Genomic DNA, 20,527 nt, shown 5'->3' with positions numbered 1-20,527 from the left:
GTGTCAAGTATTTTCACAAGAAGGCTGAATTTCATGCAAACGATATCTATTCACCTGTCTGATCTTTATCATTTTTTTTTTATCCTTCTAGGTATATTCTTAACATTTATTTTACTGTTAGTTGCTATTTCTTTTGCACAATTCCCAATGAAACAATTTAGATACTTGGTGCACTCTGTTCAGTCATACAAAGTTTAATGTTACTCTCTAGAAAGACACTTTCCAACATTTAGTTGAGAAATACTGTATCTTCAGAACATTTTTGTTTTCATTGTAGTTCCTAGTCTAGAAATGGGTACTTTTGATACCTGAACGTAATTCCTATTAAAAACATCATGGAATCAAAGTATTCCATTTGAAGAATCGCATTGCATAAGTCCTTTCGGGAGGCCATCTTGTGGTTGAAATAAAGGAGCAGCGGGACGGAAACTGGACTTCGCTGCCGCTTTTCCCTAAAGGTCGCGGAGAAGGAATGAAACATCGGGACTAGCCGAGTGAGGAAGAGCTAAGCAAGTGTCCCCCGGAAGGGGGCGCGATGTTTTCGAGGTTAACAAAGCTGCGGGGTCAGCTAAGGTCTCCGCTATCTCTCCATCCAGACCAGTCATTTCACCAACGTCCGGTCTCCCTGGAGGCGGAGCCCTTGGAGGCGCTCGGTGAGACCCAAGCTGGGAGTATTGTGGAAGTTCGGGCTAGACTCTGGTGGCCCTAAAATACGGCTCAGGGTGCGCCGAACAACCCGCCAGTTGGTTCGTTTGACCCTGGGGCCCCTCCGTAGTCTGAAAAGTAGTGCCGCGAACTCAACCTTTATGGAATCCAACACACATCCCCTTGAAATAGGATCACGCTGCTAAAGTAAAAATTTTGAGCGCACTCTGTACAGAATACTTAAAGTCTTGGTTTTCTGTTCACTGTGAAGATAAAAATGGGTCAGGCATGGCGCTGGATACTTCAAACGGTAAAGTACAAGAACGTCCAGATATTTGCATTGTGTTCTTTACAAAGTCGAGGTGGTTTTGCCCATAACAAAAATGGCGTCGCAACTTGTTAACCTGGTACAGTCATGTGCCCAAAGACCTGGATGGGGGACAGTATGGCTTCAGGTGACTAACGGATGTTATTATTATTCACTTCCGGGTGAGACTAATCGGGCGCCATCTTGTCTTGTTCGTGGAGAAGTAGAAGCATCGAAAGGGTTGGAGAGGTATTATAGGAACGGTGGCGACAGCGGTGTTCCGGAAACAGAGTGGGTAAGTGGTGCTGAACGATTAGGCGTGGGGACTTGCCAGGCCATTACAGCTTTCTTGGTTTCTGTGGCGAAGGTAGCATAACTTAAACACGTAGCCTGCGTACGCTGCTTGGCGCGACCGCTGGAACCTCTTCTCCCTTAAAGCGGTGGCGTCCGCCTGACTTGATGAATCACGGCGATGCTCCCGGTGAAAAGGAAATGTTCTTAAGTTGAAAGAGAGTGCTCACGAGCTCCCCTTCTAACTACGAGAGTTCCCTCTCCGATGAGAAGGGAGTGATTGTTGGGCTCCCGACCGGCCGTTAAGCACTGCGCGTGCGCAATGGGAACCCTCTTATGGGGAGGGGGTGCAGAGCGGAGGAGGCGGGGGCTAGGCCCTGGACCTTCTGTGTCTCGTAGCTGAGACTACGCAGGCGCAGCCAAGGGCAACTGTGTTCTTTTAAGAACAGTTAGGGCACAGAGTCGGACACGACTGAAGCGACTTAGCAGCAGCAGCAGGTTCCTTATAGTTTGTATTATCCTTGTATTTTTAAAGTCATAGAGAGTATGTGTTAAACTTCGGGAAAGAAAGGTAGCATCCAGCATTTCAGTTTCATTATCCTGTAGAGGATACTATTGTCGTCTGAACCTCGCGGGGTCCTCTACAGATTATGATTGTTGGTGGTTAATTTATAGAACAGCAAAATAAACTTGGAGTTTCTGTTTGGGGTGCAGCAAGGCAAAGGCAACAAAAACTGATTTGCAAGGTGTTGTGGGCTGTGGGTAAAGTAAATCTGTTCTTTTAAGGTGTTCTTGAGACTTTAGAACAGTTTTTGATTTACAGAAAAATTGAGCAGGTAGTACAGTTACCGTATAAACTACTCCCTCTCCCCAACCCCGCACACACAGTTTCTCCTGTTAACTTTAGTGTGGTACGTTTGTTACATTGAATGGACCAATATTGGTACATGATTACATAAAGTCCCTAGTTTATTCACATTGCCTAAGTTTAAACCTAATATCCTTTTTCCAGCCCAGGATTCTATTTAGAATATCATATAACTTTAATGGTTATATGTCCTTAGTTTTCTTTGGTTGTGACAGTTTTTTAGGCCTGCTTTGTTTTCTCTGGCTTTTACAGGCTGAAAATTCATACAGTGATGTCCTAACTTCAGTGCCTCAAAATATGACTATATTTGGAGATAGGATCTTTAAAGAAGTAAAATGAGGTCATTAACATGGGCCCTACATGTTATAATGAAACTTCCCTCTGTGTACTGCTCTTTTGGAAAAAGAAAAACTTAGCCTCCAGAACAATGAGAAAATAAATTTCTGTTGTTTGAATTATCCAGTCTTTGGTACTTTGTTATGGCAGCCCTAGCAAAGTAACACAGTGATCTTGACAATTTCTAGGGGTACTGGCCAGATATTTTGTAGGGTGACCTGCTATTGGAATTTGTTGTTTTTCTCATGATAAGACTGGTATTAGGGTTTTTTGAGGAGGAAGATCACAGAGGTTCAGTGCCTTTTTCATCACATTGCATCTAGGCTACATACTATGAACATGACTTACCATGTTGATATTGACCTTGATCACCTGCTTGAGGTAGTGTTTGTCAAATTGCTCTGGAGTATACTCTCCCCTGTCCACTTTCTCCTTTCCATACTGTATTCTTTGGGAGTCCCTTTGCACAGTCCATACTTAAGGAGAAGAGGGTTAAGTTCTCCCTCCTTTATGATCTACATAATTTATTTGGAATGCCTCTGCATCGAAGATTTGTCTCTTCCCCTCCAATTTATTTTAATCATTTATTTATGTCAGGATTCATAAATTTTTATGTCATATTTGTGTTGTAATCCAGTACTACTTTATTTTATTCCCCAAATTATTCCACCTTTGGACATGGGTAGCTCTTTGAGTTGTCTACTCTGCACCTTTGACATCCTCCCATCTTCCCCACCCCTTTTTGAGCAATCATCTTACTTCCTGGCACTGCAAGATGCTCCAGGCTCATTTTGTATATTTCTTGCCCCAGTTCTAAGAATCAGCTATTGCTTTACCAATCCCTGATTACTTTCCTTAATTGGAGAATAGTAGTAGAACAAAGGTAAGTGTTTTTGTTGCTACTGGGGGTTGTTTCCTTTAGATTTTCTACAATTTTTTTCTTCCAAATTTATTTTTCAATTATCACTTGTTTTTGTTGTCTATAATCAAGGGATTCAATTCTCCAGTATTTAAGTATTAAAAAAAGTTTACGACATTTCAAATGATTACAAGGTTAACTTTGTTAGTGCCATTTCTAAATAATCTGACTTGATCTAAATATATTCTTTTTGACTTTGAGGTCAGTTACCATGAGTGTAAGACTGAAATGGCAGGGGATAAGAAGGTTGTTGCATTTTGTGGTTTGTGTTTGATATGAGGAACTTCATTATATGCACCAAAGGATGGGTATATTTCTATATTTCTTTGATTTTCCAATTGGTGCATTAAGGGCTTTAAAACAAACACTACATTTTCATTCTCATTCATCTGTAATACAGTCTATAAGATGATTTTTGCAAATATTAATGATTGTCATTTAAACGAGTAATTTTAAGAACCTCATAGCAATGATTGTTCTAATATAGAGTCATCTAAGAAATAAATAAGATAATTTATGGACATTTCTGGTTGTGTTAGTTTCATAGAGATACTGTACCAAATTGCCGCAGACTGACTTTAAAGCAACAGAAATTTGTTTTTACAGTTCTCCAGCCTACAAGTGTTTGACTGAAATTAAAGGTTTTGACAGGGTCATGCATGTGTGTTCAAGAGTCCTCCCTACCAGTCTCCTCCTTTTCTTTCTTCTCTTTCTCTCTGCTCTAGGGGAGGATGTTTTCTTGCCTCTTCCAAGTCCTTTGGTTCCCAGCAGTCTTTGGCTTTCCTTGGCTGTAGACAATTTACTCCAGTCTCTGCTGCTGTGATCACATGACATTTTCCCAATGTCTGTCTCTCTTTTTTCTTAAGACGCCAGTCATACTGGCTTAGGACCCACTTTAATCCAGTATGACATCATTTTAATATGTTTGCCAAGACCCTATTTCCAAATAAGGCCATGTTCACAGTGAATGGAAGTGGGGGTAGGACTTAAACGTATCTTCTCAGTTCAGTTCAGTCGCTCAGTTGTGTCTGACTCTTTGCGACCCCATGAATTGCAGCATGCCAGGCCTCCCTGTCTATCACCAACTCCTGGAGTTTACCCAGATTCATGTCCATCGAGTCAGTGATGCCATCCAGCCATCTCATCCTCTGTCGTCCCCTTCTCCTCCTGCCCCCAATCCCTCCCAGCATCAGGGTCCTTTCCAATGCGTCAACTCTTCGCATGAGGTGGCCAAAGTATTGGAGTTTCAGCTTCAGCATCAGTCCTTCCAATGAACACCCAGGACTGATCTCCTTTAGGATGGACTGGTTGGATCTCCTTGCAGTCCAAGGGACTCTCAAGAGTCTTCTCCAATACCACAGTTCCAAAGCATCAATTCTTCGGTGCTCAGCTTTCTTTTAGTCCAACTCTCATATCCATACATGACTACTGGAAAAACCATAGGCTTGACTAGACGGACCTTTGTTGGCAAAGTACTGTCTCTGCTTTTGAATATGCCATCTAGGTTGGTCATAACTTTCCTTCCAAGGAATAATATATCTTCTAGCAGAACACAATTCAGTCCATAACACTGGGCATATCCATAAACTAGATTTTTGTAGCTGTGTGTGATAATGTGCATGATCTGATGCAAACCATGGTTGTTGATCTTTCTGGTCTTTCCAAATCCCAGTTGTTTCCAAGGAAATAGCAGTTAATTTAATCCTGTGAAGGGAAAGTCTTGCAGCCCAGCTCATCAATGATCACATTTCTCTAAACTTGAGAAATTGAGCTTATGGATCTTTAAAATTAAAGCTAAGTGAAGAATGAATAGATTGAAATTGATTTTTGATGTTACAAAGTCAGAGACGTAGTACTAGAATGTCATCCTCATCAATGAATATTAATATATTTACTTGATAATAAATATCAGTGACTGAGTAAAATATTTTACCAGTAAATATGGGCAAAGCACTTTGGAGAATTCAGAATAATTATAAGATATTTCCTATGCCCTCAAGATTCTTGAGTCAAGGCAAAACACATAAAAATTTTGATGCTCAGCTTCTTGGTTCTTTGTATCTTAAAAAATCTTAGTAGCTTTGTTTTTTAAGATGCATCCTCATAATTAAATAATTCAAAGAATACAGAAAGAAAATTAAAAAATTAACTGATATCTCTTTTCCTTCTCCAGAGCTTACCAGTTTTAAGAACTTTTTGGTAATTTAGGAATTTTCTATACTAAATTGCATCCTTAAAAAAAAAAAAACAAAAAAACTTTGAGTGGCATCATTATTGATCCTGTATCATAATTTTTTCCCCTATACAATTCATAATACAATTTGTACATCAATGTATGTCAGCATATAAAAATCTGCCTTATTCATTTTAATGGCTAAATAGCAGTCCACTGTATGGTTCACTCTTAACTCACCTATTGCCTTTTGAGTGTTACTGAAAGCAGATGTTCACTGTTACAGACACGCTACAGGTTTTTGAGTTAGATGGTGAGTGTACTCATCCATGGTTCTAAGTCCCTGAAGTGGGATTGCTGGCTCAAAGGGATGAGCATTTAAAATTGTGATAAAATACTCTACTGTTAACTTGCCTTCCAAAAAGACTGAAACTTTGGTGTTCTACCAGCATGCTTGTTCAACATTCATTTTCTGTAGCCAAGTAAAGTTTCTCAACTGCAGGTTTAACTGAAGCATTTTATTATTGTTGTTGTTCAGTCACTCAGTCATGTCCGACTCTTTGTGACCCCATGGACTGCAGCATGCTAGGCTTTCCTGTCCTTCACCATCTCTTGGAGCTTGCTCAAACTCATGTCCATTGAGTTGGTGATACTTTCCAACTGTCTCATCTTCTGTCATCCCCTTCTCCTGCCTTCGATCTTTCCCAGCATCAAGGTCTTTTCTAATGAGTCAGTTCTTCACATCAGGTGGCCAAAGTATTGGAGCTTTAGCATCAGTCATTCCAATGACTATTCAGGATTGATTTCCTTTAGGATTGACTGGTTTGATCTCCTTGCAGTCCAAGGGACCCTCAAGAGTCTTCTCCAAAAACACCACAGTTCAGAAGCATCAATTCTTCAGCACTCAGCTTTCGTTATATATAGTCTAACTCTCATGTCCGTGCATGACTACTGGAAAAACCATAGCTTTGGCTATACGGACCTTTGCTGGCAAAGTAATGTCTCTGCTTTTTAATACGCTGTCTAGCTTTGTCATAGCTTTCCTTCCAAGGAGCAAGTGTCTTTGAATTTCGTGGCTACACTCACCATCTCCAGTGATTTTGGAACAAAAGAAAATAAGGTCTCTCACTGTTTCCATTTTTTCCTCATGTATTTTCCATGAAGTGATGGGACCAGAGGCCATGATCTTCGTTTTTTGAATGTTGAGTTTTAAGCCAGCTTTTTCTCTCTACTATTTCAATTTCATCAGGAGGCTCTTTAGTTCCTCTTCACTTTCTGCCATAATGGTGGTATCATCTACATATCTGAGTTTATTGACATGGGATTTCGCATGATGTACTCTGCACATAAGTTAAATAAACAGGGTGACAAGATACAGCCTTGATGTACTCCTTTCCCAAACTGGAACCAGTCCGTTGTTCCTTGTCCAATTCTAACTTGTTTCTTGATCTGTATACAGAATTCTCAGGAGGCAGGTAAGGTGGTCTGGTATTCCCATCTCTTTAAGAATTTTTCCACAGTTTGTTGTGATCCATACAATCAAAGGCTTTAGTGTAGTCAGTGAAGCAGAAGTAGATGTTTTTATACTGCTTTTGTCACAATTTCACATTGTTTCCATATTTTTCTCAGCCTAAGTGTATCAAACACTGTATTTGAATAATAGCTTTTACAAAAACTTGGGAGGGAACAAAGCTTTGGAAAGTATAGTAAAAATAGAAATGATTGATTTTAACAAACAGAAATGGTACAGGTAATACAAATCACTTTTGAAAATATGCACATAAAATCTGTTTATAGGAAAACTTGAAAAATTTTGCTTTGTTTTGTTTTAATAGAAGCTTCAGCTTATGATATTGTGAGAAATGGGAGCAAAAAGTACCCCCCCCCCCAAAGATAAAATGAAATCTGGATAACTCTTAAGATTGCTTTAAGGTAAGAAAATGGAATTGAGGAGAAATGGATTGGCTTGATCACCCCTCCCTGTCCCCAGTTGTAAACTTGAGTGCTGTCAGAAACATTGTGAGAAAGTCTTGGTGGTGATATTAACTACTACTAATTGAAGCTTTTTGTGCCCAGTTTTTATATATTTCCCACTTAATCTTCACAATAACCCTATGAGGTAGACATTTATTATGTCTACCATTTTAGAGTTGAGAAAACCAAGGATTAGAGAATAGTTAATTTCCCCATATTCACACAGCTTGTGAGTGGTGTAGATAGGCATCATCAGCTTGTGTTCTGAAGTCTAGGTGACAAGTGATAATCAGAAAACTTAAAAAGCGGAATTGAAAAAATTGGCCGTGACAACCGTTAAACATGTGTAAGTAAAAGAAACTTTTTAGAGTGGTTTCCAGAAAAGTAAATGTGTGTATTGGCAATGATGATAGTCAACATGCATCACTGATATGTTAAAGTGATTTTATTATTTGCACATCTATTTGCAACCCCAGCAGACACTGCTGCTGCTGCTACTAAGTTGCTTCAGTCGTGTCTGACTCTGTGCGACCCCATTGACGGTAGCCCACCAGGCTCCTCCGTCCCTGGGATTCTCCAGGCAAGAACACTGGAGTGGGTTGCCATTTCCTTCTCCAATGCATGAAAGTGAAAAGTGAAAGTGAAGTCGCTCAGTCGTGTCCGACTCTTAGCGACCCCATGGACTGCAGCCCACCAGGCTCCTCCATCCATGGGATTTTCCAGGCAACAGTACTGAAGTGGGGTGCCAATGCCTTCTCCGCAGCAGGCACTATATATAGAGCTTATTATAGTCCCTGCAATGTATGAGTTTACAACCTACCACAGAAAAATCTATGCATTAACTCTGATGTGCTGTTAGAGCTTTGTAAAACATAGCAAGCTGTGCTTAAACACCAGCCTTTTGGTTCTCATGTATGTTAAGTCAACAATTTTCTTATCATTAAGAGGGTAAACAATAAAAGTAAACACAGGGAAAGAAGAAGCTGTAGACTTATTTATTCATTTGTTGTTTAGTGACTGCAGGGTAATAGGCTTTAGGACAGCAAGAAGATGTCTGGAACCTTTGGAAGGTCTATCAGCTTTAAAAAGGTATTAATATAATGGGAAGAAGATGAAACTATTTGAAGGACAAATTGTTCTCACCTTGCTGATGTAATTTTTAAACTTAGAATTCCATGGAAGACTGAATTTATTACCTTATTTGTATCATTAAGTTCATATCAGATAGATGAGATCTTTTAAAATGTTCCTTTTTTTTCTTGGCATATATGACAGTTGCAGCTTTCATTACAATCCCAAAGGATGACAATGCCAAAATGTTCAAACTGCCATACAGCTGCACTCGTTTCACATGCTAGCAAGGTACTGCTCGTAATCCTTCAAGCTAGGCTTCAGCAATATGTGAACAGAACTTCCAGATGTACAAGCTGAATTTAGAAGAGGCAGAGGAAACAGAGATCAAATTGCCAACATCCATTGGATTGTAGAAAAAGCAAGAGAATTCCAGAAAAATACCTACTTCTGCTTCATTGACTACACTAAAGCCTTCTACTGTGTGGATCACAACAAACTGGAAAATTCTTCAAGAGATAGGAATATCAGACCACCTGACCTGTCTCCTGAGAAACCTGGAGGCAAGTCAAGAAGCAACAGTTAGAACTGGACAAGGAACAACAGACTCGTTCCAAATTGGGAAAGGAGTACGTCAAGGCTGTATCTTGGCATCCTGCTTATTTAACTTGTATGCAAAATGCATCATGTGAAATGCTGGGCTGGGTGAAGCACAAGCTGGAATCAGGATTGCCAGGAGAAATATCAACAACCTCAGATATGCAGATGAAGCCACCTTATGGCAGAAAGTGGAGAGGAACTAAAGAGCCTCTTGATGAAAGTGAAATAGTAGAGAGAAAAAGCTGGCTTAAAACTCAACATTCAGAAAACGAAGAGCATGGCCTCCAGTCCCATCACTTCATGGAAAATAGATGGGAAAAAATTTGAAACAGTGACAGATTTTGCTTTCTTGGGCTCCAGAATCACTGCAGACAATGACTGTAGCCAAGCAATTGAAAGATGCTTGCTCCTTGGAAGGAAAGCTATGGCAAACTTAGTGTGTTAAAAAGCACTTTGCGGACAAAAGGCCATATAGTCAAAGCTGTGGTTTTTCCAGTAGTCATGTATGGATGTGAGAGTTGGGCCATAAAGAAGAAGAATTGATGCTTTCGAGTTGTGGCACTGGAGAAGACTCTTAAGAGTCCCTTGGACAGCAAGGAGATCAAACCAGTCAATCCTAAAGGAAATCAACCCTGAATAGTCATTGGAAGGACTGATGCTGAGGCTGAAGCTCCAATCCTTTGGCCACCTGATGGAAAGAGCCGACTGGTTGGAAAAGACTCTGATGCTGGGAAAGATTGAGGGCAAAGAGGAGAAGGGGGCGACAGAGAATGAGATAATTGGACAGCATCATTGACTCAATGTATGTGAGTTTGAGCAAAGTGTGGAAAATAGTGAAGCACAGGGAAGCCTAGCCTACTGCAGCCCATGGGATGGAAAAGAGCCAGACACCACTTAGTGACTGAACAACAACGAATGACAGTTCCTAAATTGCTTGACATGTTTTATATTGTTAGTGAGTTGTTCAAGTAAATAAAGAAATTTTGAAAGAAAAATGTTTTAAAAGCTTTGCTTTCTCATTTTTGATGTACTGGTTTCCTTTAAATTTACAATGGTAAATCTTTTCTCATAAAATTAATGGAAGAAAAAGTTTCAGATTAATTTGGAGATGATCACACTTTTGTGTTGCATCTCTAGAATTGATTTTTATTAATTCTAATAGCTCTTTATTATTTAAGTGCAAACATTCACTTTTTTTTTTTTTTTTCCAGGACATAAGTAATCTTGCTGCTATGCTTCCAAGTTGTAGTTCTGAATCATCCTAAATTTTAAACAGAAGGTGAACCTCTGAGGTTAGTCCAAATAGCAGTTGGTGTTTCTTCTGGCTGTTCCTCTATTTATTTGTTTCCTTTTAGCTAAAGTTATGTAAAGTTTTCAAGAGTGCTAATGAGTCATTAACTTTTAAAGAACTTTAAAGGTATAGTTGGAAAAGAGGAAATTGGAAGAAAGATCAGAAAAAGAAATTTGGAATTGATACCCGGTCCAGTTATTGGCCTCAAGTGCAGTACTATTTAGTGCCTGTTTTGCCTTATTCTAATAACACCATTATAATAGAACATGTAATACAATTAGAAGACAAGTAAGTGCACTTGACTCATAAGTAAATAAGGTATAACAAAGGAATGCATCTTCCCTAATTCAGTGTTCAACTGAGAGGTCAGGATCTGCCACTGATAGAAGTATTTAACATTCTGAGAATGCAGCAAAGACTAGTTGCAAGTTCTAAAAGCCTGGATTGTAATAGCCCATTGTTGTATTGGTGTTGGTGTCTATTGGTGTCTATTGCTTCCATAATATTTGGCTTTCATACTTTTTGTGATCCTGCAATACTAAGAAATAGTTTTGTTCTTAGAATAGAGGAAAGGGTCTGAAAGGATGCATTTAGTAAACATTTATTTAATGCCTGCTATATGCTAAGGCCCTGGGGTACAAAAATGAAGAAACATCTGCCAACTATGCGTGTCATTGATTCTTGAACAGGGTTGTATATCTGAGTTGGAGAAAGTATAAAAATGACTTGTAGGTGTTTAAAACTTTTTACTGTGAAAGTTTTCAAGCTAGTTTATAGTTGACTAAACTGTCCCCATACCCATCACCTAGATTTAATAGTTATTAAATAGTTATTTGTCTTTTCCCCCTACTTTTCCATCTTAATTATATATTAAGAAACCTGGTCTTAGGGGCTTCCAGGTGACCTAGTGGTTAGGATTCTAGGCTACATCGGTTCAGTCCCTGGTCAGGGAACAGAGATCCCGCAAGCTGCGTGATGTGGCAAAAAAAAAAAAAAGAAACCCTGTCTTGTGGGCTATCTCTCTCACCTTGTAGATTTGTCTGATTGTTTCTTTTGATACTGTTTGGCCAATACCTTTGTCCCATTGTAATTCCTTCACACTGGAAAGTGAAAGTCGCTCAGTCGTGTCCAACTCTTTGCAACCCCAATGGACTGTACAGTCCATGGAATCTCTAGGCCAGGATACTGGAGTGGGTAGCCTTTTCCTTCTTCAGGGGATCTTCCCAACCCAGGAATTGAACCCAGGTCTTCCACATTCCAGGGTTGGGAAGATCCCCTGGAGGAGGGAAAGGCTACCCACTCCCAATATTTTGGGCTTCCCTTGTGGCTCATCTGGTAAAGAATCCGCCTGCAGTGTGGGAGACCTGGGTTCAATTCCTGGGTTGGAAAGATCCCGTGGAGAAGGGAAAGGCTACCCACTCCAGTATTCTGGCCTGGAGAATGCCATGGACTGCATAGGCCATGGGGTCACAAAGAGTCAGACACAACTGAATGACTTTTACTTTCGCACTGCAAGTGAGAGCCAAAAGCTCAGTTGGATTCAGGTAAACATTTTTGGTGAAAATAGTAATTATAGGGACATAATATTGTGTCTCATAAGACATTTAATAATTTGTAGGGGTGATATTTTGGTAACCTTTGAATTTTTGATTTCCCATGAACTTTTCTTCTAAGGTTGTGTGAATCAGCTGTTTTTATTAGGTTTGACAATATGACAGTTTTCTAAATCTATTCTACCTTCTGCGCCCATGATTTTCTTTCATTAACTAGAGCTATTTGATTACCCTCTTCAGTAAGTCTTGGATTATGGGAGGCTAAATAGAAAACTTTTTTTCTTATAATCTTCAAAATAATTACATTCCACAGGTTTATATGAGATTTTACATTAAATTAGAATTAGAAAAAATTGGAAAATTAGATTTTTCCCCCTTTGAGAAGTTGATTAGAGCTATGCTTTCCTCCAAACTCTTGACACCAGCATTAACATGAAATTTTCCATTCTTGCTTGCTAACCAAAAAATTCCAGTTGCTTCTGGCAACCTTTTGAGCAGAATTTTAGAGCTCTGATGACATAAATGTAAAATCATATAATAATTTCTGGTGTGTGAGCTTTTTTAACATTAACACTCATTTTCTCTTTTTTAAACTATTTTTTTGAAGACAGAAAAACAGGTATATTTTAAAAGTCAGGATGTGGGATCAAGGAGGACAACCTTGGCAGCAGTGGCCTTTGAACCAACAACAATGGATGCAGTCATTCCAGCACCAGCAGGATCCAAGTAAGGAAACAAATTGAATTTTGGGGAGTGGAGTTTGGAAGTATATAGAAATGGGTGGAAGATAGGCACAAGGATTAAGGGAGGTAGAATTGAGATTGGTTTATTGGATCATTTTATGGTTGAATTTTAATTTTTTCTCTTGAATCATCTTACCTAGGATATATAGCAAGGAGTGGATTTCCCTTTGGAATATTGCTTCAAAGGGTAGAAAGTTTTGTATAGATTTTATATTTCTAAAACTGATTTAGTTCTTGTTTTCTGAAGAAAGTGTTTCTTAAATGTGTTGCTTAAGTTAATCATATTTCTGCTGTTAATTCTGAGTCTTAAGATTCTATGTAGATCATAATCAACTGATGGTATACTATATAATTTTAAAACCTCTCTTTAATATGGAGTATCTCAAGCTTACATAGATGCATAAAAGGGTATAGGGATCCCCCATTTATTACTGAGTTCTACTGCTGCTACTACTGAGTTCTAACAGTGGTTAATTAATAGCCAATTTTGCTTAATTGGTATGACCCCTTCTACTGCCCTGTGTTTACTGAGTTAATGCTTTCCTATTTCTTTTTTTTTAATAGCTACATATCATTCTGTTATAGACTGTACTGTAATAAATCCACTTTTAGATGATTGATTGTCTGACTTGACTTTTTGAAGACATTCCCCTAATTTTGTACACATACCATTATTACTTGTCCAATTATTTTCTTAGGAAAAAAAGCTAAGAAATAGGTTTGATAGCTCACAGTTGTGCATTTAAAGTTTTAGATATACATTACCAAGTTTAACTTCACCTTCGTCAAAATGTATGAGAATATTTAATCTCAGCTAAACTGAGATGTAAAAACCTGTGTCTTAGTCTACATTGTTTACTTTATTAATACTGTTAGATCTTAAAATGTTAGCTATAGTTTTTTTTTATGATTTTTAAACCTTTTATTATGAAATAATTATAAATTTATAGGAAGTTGCAAAGGGATTACAGGGAATCTCATGTAATCTTTATCTTGTTTCCTTGAGTGGTTACATTTTACATGTTTATGTTATAACACGAAAACCAGGAAATGGACATGGGTAGTACCGCATGTATGTACAGTTCCAGTCACTTGAATCACATGAGTAAAAGCTATAGATTTTTGATAGAGATAGAGGAAACAATGAATTTTGAATAAAAATAAGAAGTTGTTGAGATATATTTTGACTAGAGAAAGGAGTTAAAGATGCTAAACAAATGTGACTGAGAAGGAACAGAAATAGCTAGCTATACTCACCTGAGGTGTATAGGATCCAGTGTAGACCTGAATGGGACCTGTCTGAGAAAGAGTGAGTTTAATCATTTGTTCTTATAGTGATTTTTTAAAAAGAGTAAGAGTTTTTAAAAATTCAATGAACCTAAAGTACAGGGAATACATTTTCTTATGAGTAATACTAGAAATTGGCTATTTTGTAAAGTCCTTTTCTGAATGTCTTAAGTCATTTATTTTGTAACCTGCATATGCATTATTTTTAAGCATTTTTTCCACTATAACATTCTATAATATTTAAAATCTCTAGTAAGGATTAACTGAAATGCTTGTTTTACATAGAAGCACATTCTTTTAGCTCCTACATTCTGAATGTTAAATTCTGCTATGTTAAATTTTGTTAGGCCAGATTGACTGGGCTGCATTGGCTCAAGCTTGGATTGCCCAAAGAGAAGCTTCAGGACAGCAAAGCATGGTAGAACAACCACCAGGAATGATGCCAAATGGACAGGATATGTCTACAATGGAGTCTGGTCCAAATAATCATGGGAATTTCCAAGGGGATTCAAACTTTAACAGAATGTGGCAACCAGGTTTGTTGTTTATGTTTTCCAAATTTTAGGACTCAATTTTAAAATAAAATGAGGATTAAAATTAAACTGTTTAATTTGCTTAGTTTTATGATTTCTTGAAATTAATGCTTCTTGAAGACTAGGCAGTTTCAGTTAGATTTGACCTTGAAATTTTATGGTTAAAATTATTCTGTACTCATTCTCCTAGCATTGTGGCACTCAGTTTGATTCTTTTCTTGGTTCTTCATTCCTAGGCTGACAGGGGCTGGGAACACTGGAAACCTCACTTGGCATCTAGGGAAGAGAGCATTCTATGTCTCTCTGTTGCAACCTCTGGCCTTTCAGCAGCAGCACTGGCAGAGCAAAACATGTCTAGTCTCTAATTAAAGAAAAATTGTGTCATTTTGTGACAGATTAGTCTGTCAAATATACTCTGCCCCTACCATCTGCTCATTTTTCTCTTCCCTTTTTTTCAGATAGTAAAGATCTTCCATAAGTTTTTATCTGTATATTTTTTTTGTTTGTTTGCTTTTTTTACTTTATAGTGTGATTTAGGTTCCTTGATGCTAGTTCACTTCTGACTTGTGTTATTTTTAACAGTCACTTCAAATTATTTATAGACAAATCTTACATTTGAGTATGCTAACAGTGAAGTCATAGCTCCATTTTCTTACTAATACTTACTGTTTCTCAGTGTGAGAATGGAAAACTCAAGAAGTAATCCTCTGATATCACTTTAAAAATAATAATGAATATTCTAATCTTTAATATTGAGAGAGAGTTCATTTCTAGTTTTCTTGAGTGTGTGCCAAATTTTCTCACATTTGAAAATGTTTTGGTTCCTAAGTTTATTGATGATTGATCTTGGCATCCTCATTCCCCAACTTTACTGTGCTGGCTTTGTGTCCCAGGCAAGTGATTTAAAACCTCTATGTGCCTCAGTTTCCCCTCCTGAAATTGGCAAAAATAGTACCTGATTTCTCCCTACCTCACAGGGATGTTGTGAGGATAAATGTGTTCATGGAAGAAAGAAATTATATAAAAATCTGAAGGTATTATTTTTATGGTATTGTTACTGAACACAAATAGAAAAATTGAACAAAAATTTGCTTTGGATTTTGTTATGTTCATTAAGAGTAATTTGGGGTATTTGGTTTCCATTTGTTTAGAATATAAATTAGAGTAGTAGTTAGCGCGTTTGAATTATTTATTAGATTCATTGCTTATTTTTAAGATATACAAAAGGAATTTGACCAAGAAGTCATAGATTTTTTAATCTGTTTACTGAAAAATCTAGCTTTCTTGAGATCTTAAAAATTTGTGTTGATTTTGTTATAACCCCCTGTTGAATGTTTTTATGCCTGAATCCTAAATAGAATGGGGAATGCATCAGCAGCCCCCACACCCCCCTCCAGATCAGCCATGGATGCCACCAACACCAGGCCCAATGGACATTGTTCCTCCTTCCGAAGACAGCAACAGTCAGGACAGTGGGGAATTTGCCCCTGACAACAGGCATATATTTAACCAGAACAATCACAACTTTGGTGGACCACCCGATAATTTTGCAGTGGGGCCAGTGAACCAGTTTGACTATCAGGTGAAAGATATTTTGTTGCTTTAATATTGTAGATGTGCACGTAATCCATTCTTTGGAAGTGTCTCATCAAGAGTATCTAAGATATGCGTTTCACTTTTCAGTCTTGTACAGATAAGCACGTATGTGTCAAAAAAGTTACGAGTTTTTGAGTATTAAAATCATTAGGTTTTTGTTTTCTGGTTTTTGATTTGCTTAGGAAAATGGTATAAAGGACTGTTAGGGAAAAAATTGGATAAAATGAGAAATGTGTAAGTGCAATAGCTATATGATGTTTTGTTTTCTAATTTATAATTTCAAGATGGTACCTTTAAATATTAAATAAAGTTTAGAAAATGCACAGTAGTTGAATATATTATTTATCAAAAGTAGATTATGGTTAAGACATGAATAAAATACATGAAGAACATAGATCATCTTCCTAAATGCAATTTCTTCTGCTGTGTAGAGTAAGACTTTTTCTAGTGTTGTCATTTTTTTTTCCCATTCTAACATGACATGTTAATGGAATTGTACATACTTCCTTTGTAGCATCTGATTCATTCCTAGGGACATAGAACTCTATGGGGAATAGTGTCATGTGGGGTTTTATTTTCTCTAATCACTTTGCCAGAGTCTACCCTAAATTATAGTGCTAGGTGTTATTGTGAAATAATTGATTGCCATTTGTTATCTTTAAGCTATCATTTAAAATTTTGGAAAAAAAACCCATATGTTGTTTCACGAATTATATGGATAATGGGCATAAACGTGAACAATATTAACTTTTGAGACAGTACTCCTTTATTCGTACATACTTAGATACCTTTTGTATAAGAATATTTGATATACAGATATGACAGCTTTTGTTTGTTTTGAAAAAATGTAGTCATGGGGAGCTTCTCCTCACACAACATTTGCTCATAGATCCCCATGCTAACAAGATAAAAAGCTCTGTTGGCATCTGGCTTAGAAAAGCCTCTGAAAATGGCAAAATTGCAACAACCAAAAAATTAATAGAATGATTCAGTAGCTTTTATCTTTGATTAAAATAGTTATTTCTTGCAAAATTATGGAAATAACAAGTTCATAATTAGGAAGTTGTAGTTGATATAAATTTTTTTTCCTGTAATTTTCTAGTTACAGAAAAATTGACATTTATTTGATTTCTTGGTAGTGGAAGTAGTAGTTGATAAATGGATTCAGAATGAAAAAGCTCATATTAATTTATATCCTTTTCTATACTTCTTGAATGTAGTATATTAAAAGCTGGATTTTATATGGCTCTTTGATTTACATAGGCAGAAAATCTTTATCTTTCTTAAGAAAAGTAAGCCTAGGTTCTTAGGGCTACAGAAATATCGGTGGATATTAGAACCATGGAAATCTTGGATTTGCTGCACACATGGATTTCTACTGTCCCAGTTCATAACACACGTGTGTCCCAGAGAGTATATTGTATTAATGTGAAGAAAAATAAACTGCAATACTCTTTCAGCATGGGGCTGCTTTTGGTCCACCGCAAGGTGGATTTCATCCTCCTTATTGGCAACCAGGACCTCCAGGACCTCCGGCGCCTCCCCAGAATCGAAGAGAAAGACCATCCTCATTCAGGGATCGGCAGCGTTCACCTATTGCACTTCCTGTGAAGCAGGAGCCGCCACAAATTGGTAGCTATTTAAGTTTAGGGAACCACAATTGGCATGATTTCTTGATGATGTAAAAAGGATGCTTGTTTTCTTAAATTGTTCTAATACTCTTATATGTTAGGAATTGATACTTTAAAGTCCTATCATTTTATAGTCATAAATCTTAAAATTATAAAAAGGATACTAACTAAAATACTTAGTTTTCAATAATTTTCTTTAAATCTTTTGTTATAAAATTTAAATTTATCATAAGTATAACATGTTGATATTTCTTTGATGTTGATAGATACATTTTGCCAATATATGATCAGTTCCCCCTTTTAAAACCTATTCATTCTCTCTTTATGGACTCTTTCCACTCTCAGTCCATTGGATATACTGCTGTCAGATTGATTTCTTTGATTTATTTCATTCACTTTCCATAGTATTTTGGCAAAATTAATTTTTAAATAACATAATAGAACTATTTTATGCCATCAGGAAGTTACATATATATGTTCCTTTTTATCTGGAAATCCAAATCCAGCACTTAATGGACATTTAAGTCTTTGTTTTTTTAATCACAAAGTAGACATTTTATTAATAGAAAGATTCTAACTTTTTTAACTTAAGGAATAATACTCAAATGAATTCTTAAAGTGAAGGCTTATGGTTTTGTAATTCTTTCAATATTTTAGGAAACCGCATAGTGTAACAGTTGGCTCTGAATTAGCCCACATCACTACTTACTGTCTTTATAAACTGGAACACAACACTTAATCTCTTTGAGCATCAGTTGCATCACTTAAAAAAGATGAAGTGCTCTTGTAGGGCTTTTGTAGTACATGAGATGATGGACTCTCTCAGTGCCCTGGCACATTATAAGTGTTAAAGCCATATTTACTTTTGCTATTAAAAGTGATGATTTTAAAGAAAAGCATAACGTTTAGTGAATTGTTTTTATTACCACTGCCTTGCTAAAGAATGATAGTATTTTCCACAAGCACTTAAAGGGCACCAACATGTTTTTTTTTAACCTACAAGGATTATAGAAATTTAAGAATAAAGAACTCATGCATTTATGATTTTTACTTAACTGACACGAATATTTTGTCCCATGTGAAACAGATGCAGTAAAACGCAGGACTCTTCCAGCTTGGATTCGAGAAGGTCTTGAAAAAATGGAACGTGAAAAGCAGAAGAAGTTGGAGAAAGAAAGAATGGAGCAACAACGTTCACAATTGTCCAAAAAAGAAAAGAAGGCCACAGATGATGCTGAAGGAGGAGATGGCCCTCGTTTACCTCAGAGAAGTAAATTTGTAAGTAGACATTCTTGATCTGAAACTCCTTGTGACATCTATGTGAAAAAGTTAACTGACTATCTGACTTAATTCATTTGGTATGATAATCTCTAGGTCCATCCATGTTACTGTAAATGGCATTATTTCATTCCTTTTTATAGCTGAGTAATATTCCTTTGTATGTATATATGTATATACACACACATACCACATCTTTATCCATTCGTCTGTCAATGGACCTTTAGGTTGCTTCCACATCTTGGGTATTGTAGATGGTTTCCACAGTGGCTGCACCAGTTTACCATTTACAAATACCATATATCATTTGTATGTGGAAATGATATATGAAATAAAAGAATACGTATGGAGAATTTAAAAAGATACAAATGAACTTACTTATAAAACAGAATAGACTCACAGACATAGAAAACAAACTTATGTTTACCAAAGGGAAAAGATAGAGGGAGGGATAAATTGGGAATTTGGGATTAACAGATGTACACTACTATATATAAAATTAAAAAACAAAGACCTATTGTGTAGCACAGAAACTGTGTTCAGTATCAATAACCTATAATGGAAAAGAATCTGAAAAAGTCTACTAAAGCACTTTCTGTATACCTGAAACATTGTAAATCAAATATATTTCAATTTTAAAAAGTTTATCAAAATAAATAGGTACTAATTTAGTCTTTGAAAAAGTACTGGAGTAGTATCCTTGAGATTAACTTTCAGTTAAGTATATTGGACTTTATTTTTATATATGTGTTACTGAGGGTAGTAAGGAGAAAAGAGGGCAGCAAATACATAAAATGTTTCATTTCAGAGAGAAATTACTCAGATGCTAGATAACGGGTTTTATCTTGACAAACAAATCTCTGTTCCTTTATTGTAGTACAGTGAACTCCCCAGTGATGGCCTATAAAACAGCTATACTTACACTCGAGGATATAATAACGTAGTTTTTGATACTGAAAGTTTTAGGTACTGAAAGTAACATAAGCTTTTAACTCTTTAAATCTCTATCAGTTAGATGGCATGAATGGCTTGAGAATTTTTTTGACTTTAGCAGCAATATGCTTCTAGCTAGTATGACAGCCACAGCAGTGGCCAGTGTGCAATTCAGGAAATAATTTTTCCTCCCAAGGCCATTTTTTTCCTTCAGAAGTAAGTTTCAAGGACAGCCAATTAACTGTTGGCTCAGCTGGTAAAAAATCCACCTGCAATGTGGGAGACCTGGGTTTGATCCCTGGGTTGGGAAGATCGCCTAGAGAAGGGAAAGACTACCCACTCCAGTGTTCTGGCCTAGAGAATTCCATGGACTGTTATAGTCCTTGGGGTCGCAAAGAGTCGGACACGACTGACCGACTTTCACTTCACTTCAAGCAGGTACTGGCTTTGCTTCAATTCCATGAGTGCCATAAGCTACTTTTTTTTTTTTTTTTTTAA

General features: G+C 37.0%; 1 protein-coding gene across 3 annotated transcripts in view; it reads left to right on the top strand.

Annotated features, from left to right (window-relative positions):
* The first annotated feature begins 680 nt into the window (after nucleotides 1–680).
* The window catches only part of PNISR (PNN-interacting serine/arginine-rich protein), a 28,681-nt gene continuing 8,834 nt past the window's right edge, over nucleotides 681–20,527 (top strand). Inside the window, exons 1-8 of one of the 3 annotated variants that reach the window (XM_010834738.1) lie at nucleotides 1,067–1,247; nucleotides 7,375–7,471; nucleotides 10,396–10,476; nucleotides 12,636–12,754; nucleotides 14,406–14,594; nucleotides 15,950–16,173; nucleotides 17,648–17,819; nucleotides 18,906–19,096. In XM_010834738.1, coding sequence (XP_010833040.1) covers nucleotides 12,667–12,754; nucleotides 14,406–14,594; nucleotides 15,950–16,173; nucleotides 17,648–17,819; nucleotides 18,906–19,096 — 864 coding nt within the window. In that variant the 5' untranslated portion in view covers nucleotides 1,067–1,247; nucleotides 7,375–7,471; nucleotides 10,396–10,476; nucleotides 12,636–12,666. Of the gene's footprint in view, nucleotides 1,248–7,374; nucleotides 7,472–10,395; nucleotides 10,477–12,635; nucleotides 12,755–14,405; nucleotides 14,595–14,827; nucleotides 16,174–17,647; nucleotides 17,820–18,905; nucleotides 19,097–20,527 lie in introns of all 3 variants that reach the window. The other 2 variants (XM_010834739.1, XM_010834737.1) reach the window with 2 other exon arrangements.

The sequence above is a fragment of the Bison bison genome, unplaced genomic scaffold, assembly GCF_000754665.1.
Source record: "Bison bison bison isolate TAMUID 2011002044 unplaced genomic scaffold, Bison_UMD1.0 scf7180017864035, whole genome shotgun sequence".
Taxonomy (NCBI): domain Eukaryota; kingdom Metazoa; phylum Chordata; class Mammalia; order Artiodactyla; family Bovidae; genus Bison; species Bison bison.
Note: the sequence above shows the minus strand (reverse complement) of the source record. Positions and strands in the feature narration are given on the sequence as shown.